The 17,999-nt window shown below is 39.9% G+C and overlaps 1 protein-coding gene across 2 annotated transcripts in view; it reads right to left on the reverse strand.

Moving 5' to 3' along the window:
• The window catches only part of SLC17A5 (solute carrier family 17 member 5), a 25,194-nt gene extending 8,383 nt beyond the window's left edge, over positions 1-16,811 (reverse strand). Inside the window, exons 1-9 of one of the 2 annotated variants that reach the window (XM_042824505.1) lie at positions 16,677-16,811; positions 12,889-13,085; positions 11,287-11,520; positions 10,720-10,807; positions 7,965-8,051; positions 6,633-6,751; positions 5,650-5,808; positions 3,636-3,768; positions 94-241 (exon numbers count right to left, since the gene is read on the reverse strand). In XM_042824505.1, the coding sequence (XP_042680439.1) occupies positions 94-241; positions 3,636-3,768; positions 5,650-5,808; positions 6,633-6,751; positions 7,965-8,051; positions 10,720-10,807; positions 11,287-11,520; positions 12,889-13,085; positions 16,677-16,737 (1,226 nt within the window). In that variant the 5' untranslated portion in view covers positions 16,738-16,811. Of the gene's footprint in view, positions 1-93; positions 242-3,635; positions 3,769-5,649; positions 5,809-6,632; positions 6,752-7,964; positions 8,052-10,719; positions 10,808-11,286; positions 11,521-12,888; positions 13,086-15,466; positions 15,560-16,676 lie in introns of those variants that run through there. The other variant, XM_042824513.1, reaches the window with a different exon arrangement.
• Positions 16,812-17,999: the final 1,188 nt, after the last annotated feature.

The following is a 17,999-nucleotide window of genomic DNA, read 5'->3' on the forward strand; positions in this document are numbered from 1 at the left end:
CCACTCAAATACAAGCTGCAAGGCACTCCAGGAACACAGAAGAAATGATCATAAATGTATCCAATCAGTAACAAAGGCTTCAGCAATACTTACGAAGGTGCTATGTCCAGATGGTTGATGCTGTAACCAGATGTACAGAACCCTCCTAGTGTTGTCGATATGGTCACAAAAGCAACAGCCAGCTCATAGTTGCATCCTATGAACCCAGCTGCTACTAAGAACAATGCAGGTCCAATCATTCCTTTAAAACAGAAATTTTACAATTAAGGGACTTTATGCCAGAAAATTAACATGTTCTGAGCTGCGTGTACATACAATCTCCAACACCACCTAGTGCACAGAATCCAGCACTGCACTATGTGCATCACAGTGAGCAGCAAAGAAAAGCAGATCAGTGCAAACCTCTGGCGGTCTTGATAAACATTGCACAAACCAGAAAAATCCTACTCTAGCTTGAAAGAACTAACTTCATCTGGAAAACTAAAAATCAATGGACAGTGAAAGTGATGTGACAAGTTCATTTTATTTATCATTATATAAACAGTAGACTCTGCGCTGAGACTGACAGGTGAGCAATGCACAGTGAGGAAGTTACTCCCATTTAAGTCTGTTTCAGGAGCCAACAGGGACTTCTGCAAATCATAACAAAGTAGAGCTGGAAGATTTCATATAAATACATACATACATAGCTCTTCCACATACACCTTCTAGAATGAGTGCCATGTTTAATATCTGAACATCTGGTATGTCTACACCAGAGCCTGCTGTACATCTTAGAGAACCAGGCTAGCTTTTGAGACTTAGAAACATAGAATGGCCTGGGTTGAAAAGCACCACAATGATCCTCTAGTTTCAACCCCCCTGCTATGTGCAGGGTCACCAACCACCAAACCAAGCTGCCCAGAGCCACATCCAGCCTGGCCTTGAATGCCTCCAGGGATGGGGCATCCACAGCCTCCTTGGGCAACCTGTTCCAGTGCATCACCACCCTCTGAGTGACAAACGTCCTCCTAATATCTAACCTAAACCTCCCATCTCAGTTTAAAACCATTCTCCCTTGTCCTATCTCTATCAACCCTAGTAAAACAGCTGTTCCCCCTCCTGTTTATACGTTCCCTTCAACTACTGGAAGGCTACCATGAGATCTCACCAGAGCATTCTCTTCTCTAAGATAAACAAGCCCAGTTCACAACTTCAGGTACTGAAAACAATTTAGTTGGCATAGTAGCCACCATCCTTTCTTCAGTTAACTTTGGCACCCCATTTCCCCATACCACAGCTGGCTAGTTACATGACTTCATCACAAACTCCAAAACCAGCTCCAAATACATGCCAAAAAATGCTGGCTTCACCAATGAAACCCTTAAAAACCCACTTTTTCCTTGCACAACAGCATGTTTTCCCCTTGGTTTTACAGACATAGGCGTGAAGGCCAGCTGTAAAACCAGATCACCAGAACTGAACAGGCCTATGAAAACAAAAATACTTGAGAGTTTATTAGATGAGCTGCTTTAAAGCGAGCAACTCAATCAGCAGAATTGGAGAAGCAGAGAATTAAGTGCAGTGATGGACATATATCAAGTAGGCTGCAACTTGTGTGGATATTGTGCCTGATTTTTCCCCTTTTCCTTCTCTTTTAATCATCTATCAACTGCCCTCTCTAAATGCATCCTTTTATTCATTTCTAGTAAAGGCTTTATCTTTCTGACTTCAAATCACCTCTCCTTCCCATCAGTCAAGACCACTTTGGTCTTGGATTCTACTTTGTCTTTTCATCCTGGTAGCACTGTAAATCTGGCAAGTGTATTTCCATTCAGTTACCTAAGTCTTAAATAAACAAAACACTGAGCAACACAGGCTCACTTTGAATGATATCCTCTAACTGAGAGATGATATGTTTGTAATAATGACGTGGCCTAAATGAATCTTCTGGCTATCTCTGGTTATTTCTTTCTCCAGTATTTCTACTTCATTACAAAAAAAAAAAGGCAGTATTTACTCTTGACAAATCCATGCAATGTTCTCCCCATTCCTCTTCTCCTAAGAGTATCCACACTGACAGTAAGGTTTATATTTCTCTGATGACTACAATTACTAGAAATGGCTCTTTTCAGGCTTTTTTTTAAAGAAAAAGATAGTATTTATGATGCTCTTTTTCTGTTCACTCTCACAAGACAACTGTAAAACTTCAGAGGCTGCAGGCTATGTTCCCAAGTATTGTAGCATTTCATCATTATCTTGCCAACTAACATACACGCCTCAATGTTACAGTCACCTCAGTTTTTGTCATTTATTCTAGACTAACTCCTTTAATTCTGTTGATAATCTTCTAAAGAATCAGAGAAGGCATTAAATATTCCACCCATCTCCACAAGTCATAATTTCTTACATGTAAAGTGAAGCGCACAACATTCACGATCTAGTAGCAAAGATGGCCATGTTTGATGTAGACTGTCATCTTGCTAAGATTACATTTAACACGAGAAGCTAGGGACAACACAGGTGAACAATCACATTCACATAAAGTCAAAAAGTTGTTCTTATTTGGAAACTAATTACCACTTCAAATTCAAGGGACAGTTTACATCAACTTTTGTCTTCTCACATTTGCACCAGCTGTTATTATTTTCTACTATAATGCTACAGAGCTTAATATATTGCAGTACTTAGGTTACACTTCATGATATTTTTTACAAAATTCACCAAGATGAATTATCCTTCTTAATGACTGATATTAAGTGCATATAAGTTCTACACTACTATTGAGGAGTTCAACACTCCTCAGTAAGAAAAGAATTATATTCCAATTTTTTGGGGAGGAGAAGGAAGAACAGCATTGGATTGCACAGCAAGGATTGCACATAGAATAAAAAGAACACATTGCTCAAAGCCATCAGTCCAGCAGCACCATTAAAACAGCCTGTATTTTCTGTATCTGAACCACTACTGAATTAGGACACGTTGCTGTTTCTACAATGGTACAGTCATGGCTCTGTTTTTAAGTCAAGCACATTGTCAACAGAGTTAAAAAAAAAAAAAAAAAAAAAAAAAAGTGTAAAATCTATTAGTATTTCTGGATTTATCATTGTGACTTTTACTAATACTCGCCTCTATACTCTCATTCCCTTTTAGAACCCTTTGTCAGAAAGAGTACCAGTTGGGATTTGATTTACTTGCTTTAATTTCTGAATATGTATGTTGAATATCTCTATGATCAGTGAAAAAGTCAGAAGAAAAAAAAAACAACAAAAAACCTTGGCCTGAGGGCTGGGCAGAGCTGAGGGTAAAGTATGTCCATCAGTTAAAACAACACCAAACATTACAAGACAAATTACATCTACCAAAGTCAGAAAAGTGTGAGCGAGGCTTAAGACATAGGAATTCAAAGGAATACTATGTACTAGAAAACAAGGTGATGCCAGATTACTAACCAAACAAACAGATGCCTAGACACACTGCAGTTCCTCCTCCACACACTATCAAAATTAATACAATGAATAGCATCTCCTTCTCCAGCCACGTACAATCTGGCTTCATCTCACAGCAAACTGCCACACTTCTGCCTCTCAAAGCTTTAACTTTTCCCAGACTGGTCCCATGATGTCTTCCCAACTAGAGACAATCCTTGCACTTACCTATTAGGGTAAAACATTTGCGAACACAAACAGTGGAGAAGTTCTGTTTTTCTCGTAAATGATCAGCAATTTGCCCAGACAGAATTATACAAAGCCAGCAGCCAAAATAAGGCAGCGCAGATAAAAAGCCATTCTGTTGAGACAAAAAGAAAAGACAGTTAAAATACTAAAATTCAATGTGATGAAAAAAATCATCTGACTTAGAGCATTAAGAAAGTCTGAGTCAGGACCATTCATCTATGGAACTACAGTTGGCTTTCCTATGAGAGAGAAACGTAAGGATAGAAAAGATAAAGCATTTTAGTCACTGATGTGTAAACTCTTGATTGTATAATGTAATCTGGAACTACCAATACAGCCAGCTGAAGAACTCAAAGGTTTAAATCAGTGACTGGGATCAGGAAAAAGGAAACTGCAAAGTATTGTGTGGTCATGAACTTGATCATGCAAGTATTTTGAAAGAGCAGTTTCAGATTAGATATGACACGAGTTGCTTGAAGTAAGTGAGAGCTGTAGCTACTAGTCAGAATTTTGAAAGCAGTTATGGAGTCTGTGATGTCAGATTCAATACTTTCAACAGTGTGTTATCCCACAACTATATGCTGACACATCTGATGCTGGCTATAATCAGACAAGATACAGAATTAGAACTTTCATTAGATTCAGTTTGAACATCCTATGGTCCCATTATTCAGGATCTGCCATTACTTACACTGCTGTCACCTGCTAACTTCCCTTTCCTTAAAGGAAAGTTGTTTGGTAGTGACTTCTGCCTGAAACTGCATGTTTTTCTTCTGAAGAAGGAAAAAAAGTTCTACTAAGCAGCATAGTAGAACATAACCTAAACTGTGGTTAAAATGAAGCATCTGGATAGACAAGTATATTTGGCAAAGAAGATTGTATGGGAACTGCTGAGTCACAGCCTGAACCTCCGATTGATCACCTGAGGCGAGCCACGAGTCAGCCAGAGGAGCACAGGTGAAGGCAATTCACCTGTACTGCTGGAAGGCTCCACCCCTCCTAGACCTATTTAAGAGCTGGCTACCAGTAGGGAAGGATCTTGTCTGGAGGTTCCTCCTTCTGGTGTTTTGTGGGTGAGCCCAGCATAAGGGTAAGCCTTCCATTTATTCTCTTTTGTTATCATAGTCTACTTCGCCTCTCTTGCTTATTTTGTGATTGCAATATCTTAATATCCATTGATTATACAAAAACGTAAGAGGTTCCCTAGGACATTAAATCTGACACGAGGCCATAAACATGTTCCACTCTTTCAACATTCAAATATGCTGTCTGCTGGATTTCAATGCTAAGCTTTCAAAAGTAACAATTAAAATTCTGAAAAACATAAGCTAGTTTTAATAACAACAACAAAGAAGCAATTTAATTGAAGCACTGTGCAAAGGCACAGCATTGTATCTGCCACTCACTGAAGAAAGAAAAAGTATTTATTTGGAAGGGGTTCAATCAGACTGAAGTGTTTTCTCCACCCTCTCCTTAAAACGTTTACAATGTCACTTACCCAATGATACTGTTAATTTCCAATTAAAAGAAAAATAGTGCTTTTCATGAGTGAGCAAAAAAGTAGATAGTGTTTCTGAAGCTACAAAATAAACTATAAGTTCTGAGGCAATCATGCAAACAAAGTAACAGAAATATGGGACTTTTTATAGTTACTGTTTTGTAATAGAAATATATATTTTTTAATATACTTATTGTTTCAAATCCATCTTTAAACAGAAAAAATGATCCAAAATGCTATTGCTAATTTAAATGTCAAATAATTTCTGAAATCCAGTGGAAACTTCAATGCAGATAACCTTGTAGATGTAGCTGCTTAATTATGGGGAATTATTTCACCATTTCTAAATTAAAAACTTACATCACAAGTTTTCTTAAACAGGTTAATATAGAAACTATTAATTATGGTTAAATATTACAACTATATAACTATGTATAGTTACTACAACTATATAACTATAATTAATTATAGTAACTATTTTCTTATTTATCTCACCTCCTGTGCATCAAACCGCAGGATCTCCTTCATGTATGTGGGTAAGAGTGTGAGAAGTGTATAGAAAGTCCAGTTATAGGAGAAATGGGCTACAACAATAGCCCAGAGTGGAAGGGACTCCAGTATAGGTCTCCAGGGAACAGACTTCTGTGTAGTGAGCTAGCAAGAAGGAAAAGAGGAAAAAAAAAAAAAACTAGAACATCAAGATAAACTTAAACTACAGATGCTGTTATCCTACCCAAATCCACACTGATCACTCATTCAAAAGAGCACAATGTGAATTCATAGCAAAAGATGAATTAAATGGCAATGATGAAGTTACTGTTACCTTCTCGCTAAAGATACACTCATGCATGTTACTGCTCTGCTATTAATTATTGCAACTTAAACCAATCACTTTGTAATGGGAATTTTTTTGAAGTATATAGATAAAATATAATGTATACCTTCCCTTACCATGATTTGTCGCCTCTAGTTTTTACCACAAATGATTAAACATGTAAGGTCAGTCTTATGCATTTGGCTGAATCTTCCTACTCAGTCCTAGATAGTAACTCAGACTGCTTCACAGCTTAGAAACGTGTCTCCTCAGTCAAATGGCTCATAATAGAATCTCCAAAATGTTTTCTCTGCAAATAGTAATCTCTCTCTTCTCTATCATAGAAGACACATGTTGAAAACATTGTTTTACAAATTTTTAAGACATCATACGGGTCTGTTTTTGGTATTAAAAAAAGCTCAAGTTGTATTACTTATTAAAATAACATCACAATAATAGTGACAAAAAGCATTATCATAAATGTTTTGATTGACTACCAGTTTTTCTCATTTACACAATTGCATCATATTTTTCTTTTCTTGACATACACTGTCTTTATTGCAGATTAATGATGTTTTTCAAGACATCAGAGCATTATGCTAATAACAATACTTGTAGTTTATGTTATTACTTAAGAAAACATGATTACAATAATGTGCTATACCTGGTCTTTTAAAGAAGAAAGAATATATTCTCTTTCAGCACGTGAAATACTCTTGTGAGTTTCTGGTTTATCACTAACAAGCCACATCCAGAAGAAGAACCACAGTACACCAAGGGCACCTGTTATTGGATAAACATGAATAAGGAGGTATAAATAAAAACAGAATAAGTTCTGCTGAGTGAATAATATTCTCAGACAATTGAGAAAAATTAATATCCATTAAAATTATATTAAAGCATCTGGAAAAGCTTTCTTTACTTACAAACAGTAGCTCCCCCAAGCGGCTTAACAATACAGTAAGTAGTAAAGGATGACTTTAGGAAAGTGATGTTTGTTCTGTTTTTGTTCTGGTTTGTCTTCCCCTCTAGCAAGTGCCTTGTAGAGCAAGGAAAATGCATACATATACATACTGTATTTTTATTTGTCACATAGAACAGCCATGAAGAATACAGCTCACACAGAGGAATTTAATCTCAAAAAACCCTTAGCATGATATGTATCACTATATATAGCTTAACTGATGTACCAGCATCTATTTTCCTTTTTAAGCAAAGCTTCCAGAACTATCATTTGAAAAAGTTAACTTTTTCAATAATCAAGCCAAATTGGCTGCATTTTTACTTGACAACCAGTGTAACTTTTTTCCACTTGTCTAGTTCCATTTCCTTCTTTTTTAATTACACAAAAATCAAGAGCATGTCTTGATGAACAAAGTGTAAGCTTTCCATTTTATTCTGATTCTTTTCCCTATGCAGAACATGAAACAGCTTAGAAATGTAAACAGTCCAATAAAAAGCATCAGTTTGATCTATGACATCTTATCAGAAAATTTATTATGTTTGAGCTCCTTCTAGAACACAGCTCACAGTAAACATGCTATGCTTTGCATTTTGGACATTCTTTCAGAGTTCCTGTGACTGCTAGAGAAATATTACACACAGTCTCCATTTAAAGCAGCAGTAACTTTTCACATGTTCTTTCACGCAGAGTAGAAATTCACTCCTGGGATTAACATTATTAACTCAATTTCACACTTCAAGTAAGTAATTCCAGCCTGTTATTTCTGCGTGGAGGGAAATGCTGGAAACATTTGACTTGTACCAGCTTTTGTCCCCCTCAGAGACATCTTTGCTCATTGGAAGCAAAGCTCACATATCCATGCAAAGGAATTCACTTGCTTTAAATATCTCTACTCCCCAGGAGGAAAAGAAATGACAGCCCTACATCAAACATATTTTTAAAAACTTAAAGTTTCATACAAGAGGTAATAAACAATATACCGTGGCTTACAAAAAGAATATGGATCATAACTTTAATAATAAAAACTCTTACCAAATATGTAAAACACATAAACCCAGTTCATATAGTAGCAAATTAAACCAGACAGTGGCAGAGAGACAACAGTTCCCAGCTGCGCACCTAGCAGAGGAAAGCAAACCAAAGTATAAAAACAATCGTTAGTTCATCATTAGACTCTTTAAATTAAGAGTTGTTTTCACTTTTGTTTTCCTGCAAAAATCATGCAGGTAAGATTTGCCACTGACTACCAGAAAAATGGCACAACAAACTGCTTTGCCAAATCCAAAGAAATAGAGGTCATAAACATCCAAAATAATAAGCAAAGAGCAATAAAAAGAAAAAAAATTCCTGACACATTCACCTCCAAACAAGTGGTGGCTACAATACATTCAAAATGATACAACTCAATCAACAGACACTGCTGAGGAAACTGACCACAGTACAATTACAGACCTTGGAGGGAAGGAAGGGGAGGAAATAATATTCTGATGTTATGTAATTAATTTACATTGCTTATAGCTCCTGCTAGCAGTACTGAAACAGGAACGCTGGAGACAAGAGCCAGAAGGTATCCATATAACCAGCAGGTTCTAACTACACAGTCCCTAAATTTGGGTCCTTAAATTTGATCTTCAGGCAAAGAAGGGAAAGATGAGCAGATTCCAGCTCAGATATTAGCAGGAAAGAGCAGCTCTTGAATCATAATTAAAGAAGTATTGTGGCAAGGGTGGAGGTGGCACCCATATTGTTTACATAATTAGGAACACTCAACTGGGGACAAATACTGAAGCTTATCTCTTCATGTTAATTATACAATTGCTTTTCCAAATCCAATCTCAATTCAAAAAACGTTAGATTACATTAACATGGAAGCTGCCTAGATGCCATCTTTTTGGAACAGTTTTTGTTTGAGGCAGAAAAGCTTCAGCTACAAAACAACAAAACCGAGTACTCTGTTAAATACCCACCAAAAAGACAATTGTATGCAACTCAGTCATGTGCTCCCTTGGAAAGTCAATACTGTCACGACTTTCTAAGCTGCAGACCACATGACTGCCAACTATGGAAACGCAAGGAAAAGGAGGAAAAGGAAACACTTTGCTAAGATTATGCAAGATGCCTTATCCATCCATGCCTGCTTACTATCAGTTGTTCAAGGCCAAGGTCTCTTCTCACTTATACTTTGGAATGTGGCTTCACAAAGGAACAATTTAAAAGCTCCTAAAGCTAAAAGCAATAAGTGACAATCCCAGCTCCTTTCTCTCCACTTTTGTGTGCTGGCTCTCACATGCAGACTTTTTTTAAAAGCAGATTTAATTCACTAGTGTGGGAGAAAACATACAAAAAAGAGAAGAAACCGCCTGATGCACTAGGTGGGTTAAAGTGGCTCATGTGAGGGTCTGAAATAGCATACAGGAAGGAACGAAGCATGTGGCTACAAGGGAAGTGTGAAAATAGGAAGATGAGAGAACTAAGGCTTCATTCCTGCTGGCAGAAGTCTGCTACTAGACTGCAGTTGGTGCTTACATGGTATAGCCCTGTCTTCTTGATGAAGCCCAGGTCCAAGAAGTAAGCTGTCACAGAATTAATACTAACAGAAAGTTAAATGAGCCATTAACAGAATTTAAAATTTGTAACCCTTAGAGCAGAAACATGCTTGGACTGGTAAATTCAGAAAACTATATTTTTCACTCGCTCCACACATAGTGGATTGAGTAGTCTGTCAGATGAGTAAAACCTGAAAACAGAAGGCGGCTCAGTGTGTATGGGCAAAAGCAATGCACCCATGAAGCTCAGGGAATAATGCAGGGTGTCACTAATTAGAGCCACTGTTAAAAAACAAAACAAAACAAAAAACCCACCCTGGCTATCTCAACACAAAGGGGACTGGAGGCAGCCTTTGCCTTGAACAAACAGCCCTGTCATCAGTTGAGTAGATCAATTGATAGTGTAGATGTTTCTCCCTACAAGCATGTGAATGGCTGTCTCTTTTAGATTGCTGTACCAGTACCAGGGGAGTGAATACAAGACACCTCTCAGAGTATAAAAATGAACAATCTTGAAAATAATTTTGAAAAGAGCATCAGGCTTGAGCTGGCTTCAACCCACATACTGCTTCCCAGCAAGTGGAATTGCCCAGCATCACGAGCATATACAGAGAAGGAGAATCGCACTGATATTGTGATTGAACTGGGTATTGTAACTTCCACACTTTGCAAAATGTAAATTTATCTGTCTTATCTTCTCAGAATATGCTGTAAATCAGAAGTTCTATGTAACATCAAGTATCTTCAAAGTAATAAATTTCCTATGAAACATTACATCCTCCACACACGGAATGCCTAAAAGAACATGGAACTGATCTCTGAATCTTCTTCAAGCAGCTTGAAGCACTACTGAGAGCTACCTTGAGTTCCCCCAAAAACACCTTAAAAAAAAAAAAGAAGCCATATCCTGTGATTTTGCATTATTGCCCTATTTTGTTTCTGCTATTGCATCTCCTTTGTTCACAGTATCTTCTATTAATCAGCTTCACAGTAACTCCTTGCACCACTTGATACTGCAGCTTGAAGTTTATACATCATTGCAGATGAATACCTTTTCTCAAGGCTACAAAAGCCATAAAAAGCAACGATAATGAATGCAAAGCAAGATTTAACTCAATGCTATGCTTTCCAGATTAAATCCTGATTAAAACTGATAATATAAATCCCTTTGATTTAAGTCAATCCTCCCTGTTACAGCAGTAAAAATGCATAAGCCTGTTATTAGCGTGGGAATTTCTCACCTGCATATGAAATACTAAGGAGCTTGCTGCGTTCCAGGGGAGGAGCCCAAGAAGACCACATTGAATGCATAGCTGGGAAGGTAACACCCTAGATAAAAAAGAATCAATTCTGTTAAAAAGTAGCAGTTTTATAATTTCTTTCAAGTTTTCGTGTTTCAAACTGCATTTCATTAAAAAGCAGTAGAAAGATTTGTTAGGCTCTTGTTTAGAATGAAACCACCTGGGGAAAACAAAAAACAACAGCATGCAGTGTATGAAAAAATCAAGAAGCAGAATCAATTTCTTCTGCTTTTGATTCCGTATATACTGGAAAATCTGCAAGAATACAAACAATACTCTTTTGAACTCCTGGGTTCTGACTAAATGATGGATAACTCCAGTTTTGTGTCCTTATAAATAAAAAATAAGATGTACTTGTTAATTATTCAAAAAAGTAAAATTAAGCTACTCGAAATAAAACAATCCACATGCTACTACAGCATACCAATATTCACAGGGTCTAATTACTATGACGTGCCAATACATTATTCAGATATATGTTCAAGTTACATAGAGGAAAACCGTTACCTCTCCCAGTCCTTCCAAGGCTCTGACAGCAATGAGGTAGCCAACTCCCAAATCTGCAGCTAGTGGAGTAAGCAAGGTGAACACAGAGGTACCAAAGATGCCAAACCCCAACAAGAGCTTCCCTCCAATTTTGTTTGCAAGATATCCACCTGGAACCTGAGTAATGATATAGCCATAGAAAAAAGAACCAAGGATCCATCCCTGAGTATCAGCATCCCAAGAATACTTTTTCCCCTAAAAAGAGAAAACAAAACCCAAAATACAGTAAGTTCAAAATAGTTTCTCTGACCACGTTTTACACAAATTCAATCCCTTTTTTAATCCTTCATAGCTAAATCACAAATCTTTCATGGCCTCCCCCCTAGGGAGGCAATCAAAGTTGCACTGGAAGTAGTTTACACTGCGCAAACGTATCCAGGCCAAGTACAAAAATCATGACAACATTAAATAGAAGTCATCAGGTGATTATCCCTTTCTTGGTTAAGTGATACAGGTGCTGGTTGCAGGGATGTGCTTACATGAAAGTGGATCTCAATTCCGTATCACATTCTGTCACTCTGAAAAACCGATTTTCCTGCAGAAAATTTACAGAGAGAAAAGCAAGCAAAGAGATGCAGATGTCTAAATTTAAAATGAAGAAAGAGTAGACAAGGACAGGATAGGTGATAGACAAAGACAGAGATATGTGGAAGAACAGAATAAGGATGGCACAGAGCGAAGGTAAGTCTAGCAGATGAGACATTAAAGGCACAGATAATTGAGATAAGGAAGTTAGAGTCAACAAGAGGACATCAATCATTGCCCAAGAAGTGATTTTGAAGTCTGGGATCATTCCCAGAAGTCCTCTAAATGAGCAGCATCCATTTCACAGAAGCAATGAAGGAGAACAATTCTTCCCATTCCACACGTGGTTATAATTTGCTCCCAATAAATAATAAATGACCTCTAAACAAACAAAATGAAGGCAAGAAGAGGGCAAGAGTGCTCACTAATAAACTTAATTATGATGTGAGATCTATGCAAGTCCAAATCAATAGAACTTTTTTTTTTTTTTTTTTTTTTTTTTTTATAATGTAACTTCATAGGTAAGAAATGGGATTTTAAGGATTACTGTGTGGAAAGTCAATAGATGAAGGATACAAAGACAAGAACCATGATCTGGGAAGGGGATCAAAGAAGCGAGGGAAAAAATGCTGCACGTTAATTTGTAATAAAATTTCATGCCATCAAGACTGTGTGGAAAACAGTTAAACACAGAGAGTGATGTGAGCTCTGACGCACACGTAACACTAATGGTTGATCACTGGCATATAAAAGTGCGTCATAATAGATCTACAAGGTCAGATCAGCCAATTTGTAAAGAAGGGTGAAGAAAGGATATGCATTAAAAAACAACACATCTGACCATGAGCACAGCACTTCTAAATCAGCTGGTTATTTAGAGACATTATGTTTCAGAATTGCTTTAAAAGAACCACTGTAAGGGCCATCTGGTACAGATCAGCCAGTTCTCCTGTCATTTAAGTATGAGTCACCTATTGCAAACTTTATTAAAAACAACTTTACGTGCTATGTTTCAGAACAATACGCTTGAGACCTCACCGTTGTGTTGCGAGGAACATTTATGGTGGAGGAATGCTCTGGACACACATTGGAAGTTGTATTCTTTGCTAAGCTTGTGTTAGGTTCCACCATGTCCACCAGAGCAACGCTTAGGTTCACACGTAACGCATACAGAAGGAAGAACCCAAAAAAGGCCAGCAGTGCCAGATTGTAGCGAGCTGAGCAGCATGCAGGGACTGAAATGAGAATAAATAAGAAGGTTTTGTTTTAACACAACCTAACAAACAAGCAAAAAAACCCCAAAACAAGTGAGAATTTTTTTTTGAAGCTAATAATCTCAGAAATTTGTGGATTAGAAAAAATAAGTCAAGAAAAGTTGATTGTTCCAGTCTCAAGGGGGATATCAGCAGGGACAGAGGATCGGGGTAGAAAAATAACATTCGTTTTTCTGTTGGAGTGCAAAGGAAAAGTAATTCTGGTTTAGGCTATGTGGTGGTTATGTACACAAGTGTAGGGGCTGCAGTGGAAGTGCTGGTTTAGAAACGTGGTTTCGAAAGCTCTCTTGAAAATACAGTAATAATTACTGAAATTGGAATTTCACATAAAGAAAAAAAAACTGCAGGAAAAAAAAAAAGAGAGACACTACTGAGAAGTTTGTTAAGTAACTAAAAAAAAACCCATAGAATCATGAAGGTTGGAAAAAAATTACTATGATTATCTAGCCCAATTGTCAACCCATCCCCATCACGCCCACTGAACCATGTTCCTCAGTACCATATCTACACGTTCCTTGAACATCTCCAGGGATGGTGACTTCACCACCTCCCTGTGCAGCTTATGTCAATGCCTCACTCATTGTTTCCGAGAAGAAATCTATCTACTACTCAACCTGAGCCTCCCCTGCAGCAACTTAAGGCCATTATCTCTCATCCTATTGAAAATAGTTCAAGATGGACAGAAACTTTTATGGGAGCATTAATGAACAGCCAATGAGATTCCAGATAGTTTTCTAGGACAAGTTTCCCTTCTATAAATTTGTTTATAAAGCAACATGCATTTGCTAACAACTGCCTAAGCGAGAAAACTTGCAGGAAATCTGATAGCAAATACAGCCAATGCACTGCAGAACAGCAGCAGTTCCCAGATGCCCACTCTTTCCCTTCTTCAACAGCTGAAGCTGACAAAGGAAAATAGGTTTTAGATTTGGCATTAAACTTGCACTGTGGCATTAAGATGACTATCAGCCATTTATAATCAGCTTTCAGACTTTGCACTGTCACAGGTATCGATTTCCCCTAATGGTAGAACACCGCAGCCTTTGGCAGAGATTACCCACCCATGCTAGGAAGTTAGAAGCAGAGTCAAGCTGCATCTTGGCCAGCACATCACTGGTGGCCATAGGAAGGCTGCACACAAGCACACTTAGTAGTTCTGCAGATACTCTTTGTATGGGGATGGCTGAACCTACCCAAGCATTGAATTGCTAAGAAAACAAATAGTTACGAAGTAGAGTTTCCTTTTGTGAGATCTATGAACAACAGGACTGACTAGAGCCCGATCTGCAGCTGCAGCATGTCTCTTGACTACATTTTCTGATCTGCAGTAAGAAGAAAAAAAGCATTCCCTGTGCATAAGATATCTAAAGACTCTTTCTTATCCCAGAAACAAGGAACCCTTGGTTGTAGGGGCACCAACAGAACCTTCCTATAAAACTGTAGTTTTCATGAAAGTTGTAGAACGTTCTCATTTTTGAGGTCTCTATCACTGATCAACTTCATCTGAAGTTCACTATTGTTAATGCAAGCTGTTAAAAGGACAGCAAGGTAGTATTTGTTCTTTCTTTAGTAAATGAGTAACATGATAGGCTGCTAAGCAAATACATAAAGCATCTTCCAGACCAACAGCAATGACAGGAGCAGCATTTGAAAAATAGGCTTATCTCACTTTTAAATGATATAAGTGACAGCAGCCAATAATTTATTGCATGCTTTACAAAAAAAAAGCAGGCACCAAGAGCAGGAAGTGCTTACTGTACAAAAACAAGCCGAGACCTTCATTGTTATTCAAAATGCAATTTCCTTTAAATAGAAAATGTATAGTCTTCAAATTAGTAACAGTGAACATAATCACAAGAAGAGTTATTTAACCTTCCTAATGTTGTACCTGTATTAGCTGGAGTTACACAATAACAGAAGATTTAATACTGTACTATGCTGTAACCTTCTCAGGTACAGTTTAACCATTATTCTACTTCTGAACATCTCTTACTGGTATACACTTCGGAGAGCAATCTTCACAACACAAATATGTAACAACTCCAAGCCACTAATGTCTTTTTTTTTTTTCTTCCTGCTGTAAATAACTTATCACAGAAGTCTAATGAACACACAGATTTATAAGGTTGAAACAAAAGTCTGCTAAATTATTGCTTCCCTATCTTCCCACTGAGTATATCTGTAATACTTGAGAATATGAGGTCACATTAAAGGAACAGAAGATTCAAGAAGATTCTAGATGAGTTTCCCAAGGTTACGCACCTCCTCAGAACATCACCATATTTACTGGCAAAGAGATACTGCCATCATCCCCCAAAACTTCACAGTGTTGAAGATCTTACCTTGACTGGCAGCCTCGGGTCCTACATCTAGGGATAATGCTGATTGCAGGGGCATGTCTTATAGCACTAAAGCTATAACTGAACAAGAGTCTTAAATTGCAGAATTAGGTCTGTGCTGAAGGTCGCATGGCAGTTGTAGGAAGTTGCTTTTCTACCGCATTTTCCTTTTGGGTGAGGTGCATCACGATGGATTGTGCAAGCCCAAGAATGTACTGCTTTGGTAAACGACCTGAACTCTTAATTCCCCGCTGGCGCTTTTCAGTTGTTTTGCTGTACTACATGTCTCAGAAGCACAAACAGTGAAGGAACTCAAAGTCTCACAGCTGTCCGTACAGCCTGTCCTGGGACAGCCCACAGAACACCCTAATCTGCCTCATCTCACCTGGGCCCTGACCTTTAATGATCGCCTTCTCACTTTCATAGAATCATAGAATTGAGTTGGAAGGGATCCTCAGAGGTCATCTAGGCCAGCTTCCCTGCAATGAACAGGGACAGCACAGCTAAGCTAGATCAGGTTGCTCAGAGCCCCGTCCAGCCTGACCTTGAACATCCCCAAGGATGGGCATCCACCACATCTCCAGCCAACATGTTCCAACGCTTCACTATCCTTGATGTAAAAAACTCCTTCCTTACATCCAATCTAAATCTCCCCTCTTTTAATCTGAAGCCATTTCCCCTTGTCCATACACAGATGGAGAGCATGTCCCATTCTTTCTTACAGCCTCCCTTTAGATCCTGAGAAGCTGCTCTCGGGTCTCCCCAGAGCCTTCTCTCCTCCAGGCTGACCAGCCCCAGCTCTCAGCCTGCCCTCTTAGGGGAGGCATTTCACCCCCTGAATCAGTTTTACATCTTATCCTCATGCTGTCTCCCCACACGCCCTCCTCTGCCCCCCGCTGCCAGCTACCCGCCTTAGTCACACTCGGTCTTGAAGGTCTGCCGCACCCTCAGCAGATCCCGCCGAGCAGACACCGACCCGAGGTTCGAGCTATTTACGTGCAAAAGAAACCACTGGGATGCATCTCCCTGTCACCGCGCTGAGAACGAGGTCGCCTCTCCCAAGAAGGACAGCGGTAGGGGCCCGGCCAGAGCGAAGCGAGCCCTGGGGGCGCCATGGCAACGCGACGCCGGGGAGGTGCGCCCCCTGCCGGCCCTGCGGCGGGGCATGGCCGGTGGCAGTGCTGCCCGCGGCGCTGCAGCCCGCGTATCTCACCCGCGCCGAGCTGGGAGTCCTTCAGCAGCGGGGTGCGATCCTCTCTTTCCTCGGGCTCCATCTCGTTCCTGCTGCCCGCTCCGCGCAGCGAGCCCAGCGCCAGCTTGCCGGCCGCCACCGCAGAGAGGCCCAAACACGGCTGGCAGCGCCGCAGCCCACCGGCACTACCCCGCCGTGCCGCGCCGCGCTCTGCCCCGCTAGCGCCGGGCAGCGGCCGCCGCAGCCCGGTGGTCACGTGATGGGAGCTGACGGGCGGAAGCGGCCTCAGCCGCAGCTTGGCGCCGCTCCCGGCCCATCCGCTGCCGCCATCTTTGGTAAGGGCAGCGCTAGGCGGGCGGGGCGGGCAGGAGGAAGAGGCTGAGTGGGGGTTTGGTGCAGACTTGTCATTTGTCGTTTTGGGGAAAAAGTTACTCTTATTTACGTCAAATGCGCACAAGCCGCAGTTCTCCCTGGTGTCTTCTCGAGTATCATCAGAGCCACGCCACAGGGTGGGGCCATGGGGGATCGCTTCCACCTGTAAGCTGAACCCCAGATTCTCGCTAGAATCCCCTCATTATAACACAGCAACGGGGCTTCAGGAAGTAGATCGACCAGCAGAGTTTTTCTTAAGCTTTCTCTTTTTTGGTCTATCTCACTTGTTTCTTCTCACCGAGGCCAGTTGTATCTTGAAGCTGCTATGAGATAATACCAATAAACCTTTCAGTGGCAAGGAATGTGCCTTTCTCTGCGCAGCTTCCTCCTTCCCAGGACTTGCTGATTCATTGGTGAGCAAATCTCCCCAGTGAGAGACACTGCTCTGAGAGCAGCTTGATTGCAAGGCTGCAGCCACAGAGTCAAAAGATGACATCCGTGAAATACAGATTTAGGAGTGTGTGTGGTGCACTCGATCCGTCCTTATTTACTGAAGAATGACTTAATGTATAGATGTACATAAATGGGTGGTTTCCTTGCACCCAGTCTACCACTCAGTACTGGTTGTCGCTTGTGTCATACTTGTTATGCACACCTAATGTGAAGGGTTTTTTGTATTTTCTGTTTTCATTTCTTTTTACTTTTAGAAAGGGATGCTATTTGTGCTTAACTACTGGCTGCTGGCAGTGTTGGCTGCAGCTGTCTGAGCCAGGCTGGGGAGATGAGGGACCAGCAGTGCTCAGCAGCCTGCATCCTTTGCCACCTGGACCCGCAGCGTGAGGAAAAATAGCAATGCTTTGAGCTTTTTTTGCTGAATCTCACCTTGGTGTTGTTTCACGCAATGAAACTGAAAAGACCCTGCAGCCTGCCTTACTTCGAGCAGCAGGTGGCTCCCTTTCCTCTGAAGTCTGG

Source organism: Centrocercus urophasianus, unplaced genomic scaffold, assembly GCF_019232065.1.
Source record: "Centrocercus urophasianus isolate 14NV4802_14NV808 unplaced genomic scaffold, USGS_Curo_1.0 seq_10, whole genome shotgun sequence".
Lineage (NCBI taxonomy): Eukaryota > Metazoa > Chordata > Aves > Galliformes > Phasianidae > Centrocercus > Centrocercus urophasianus.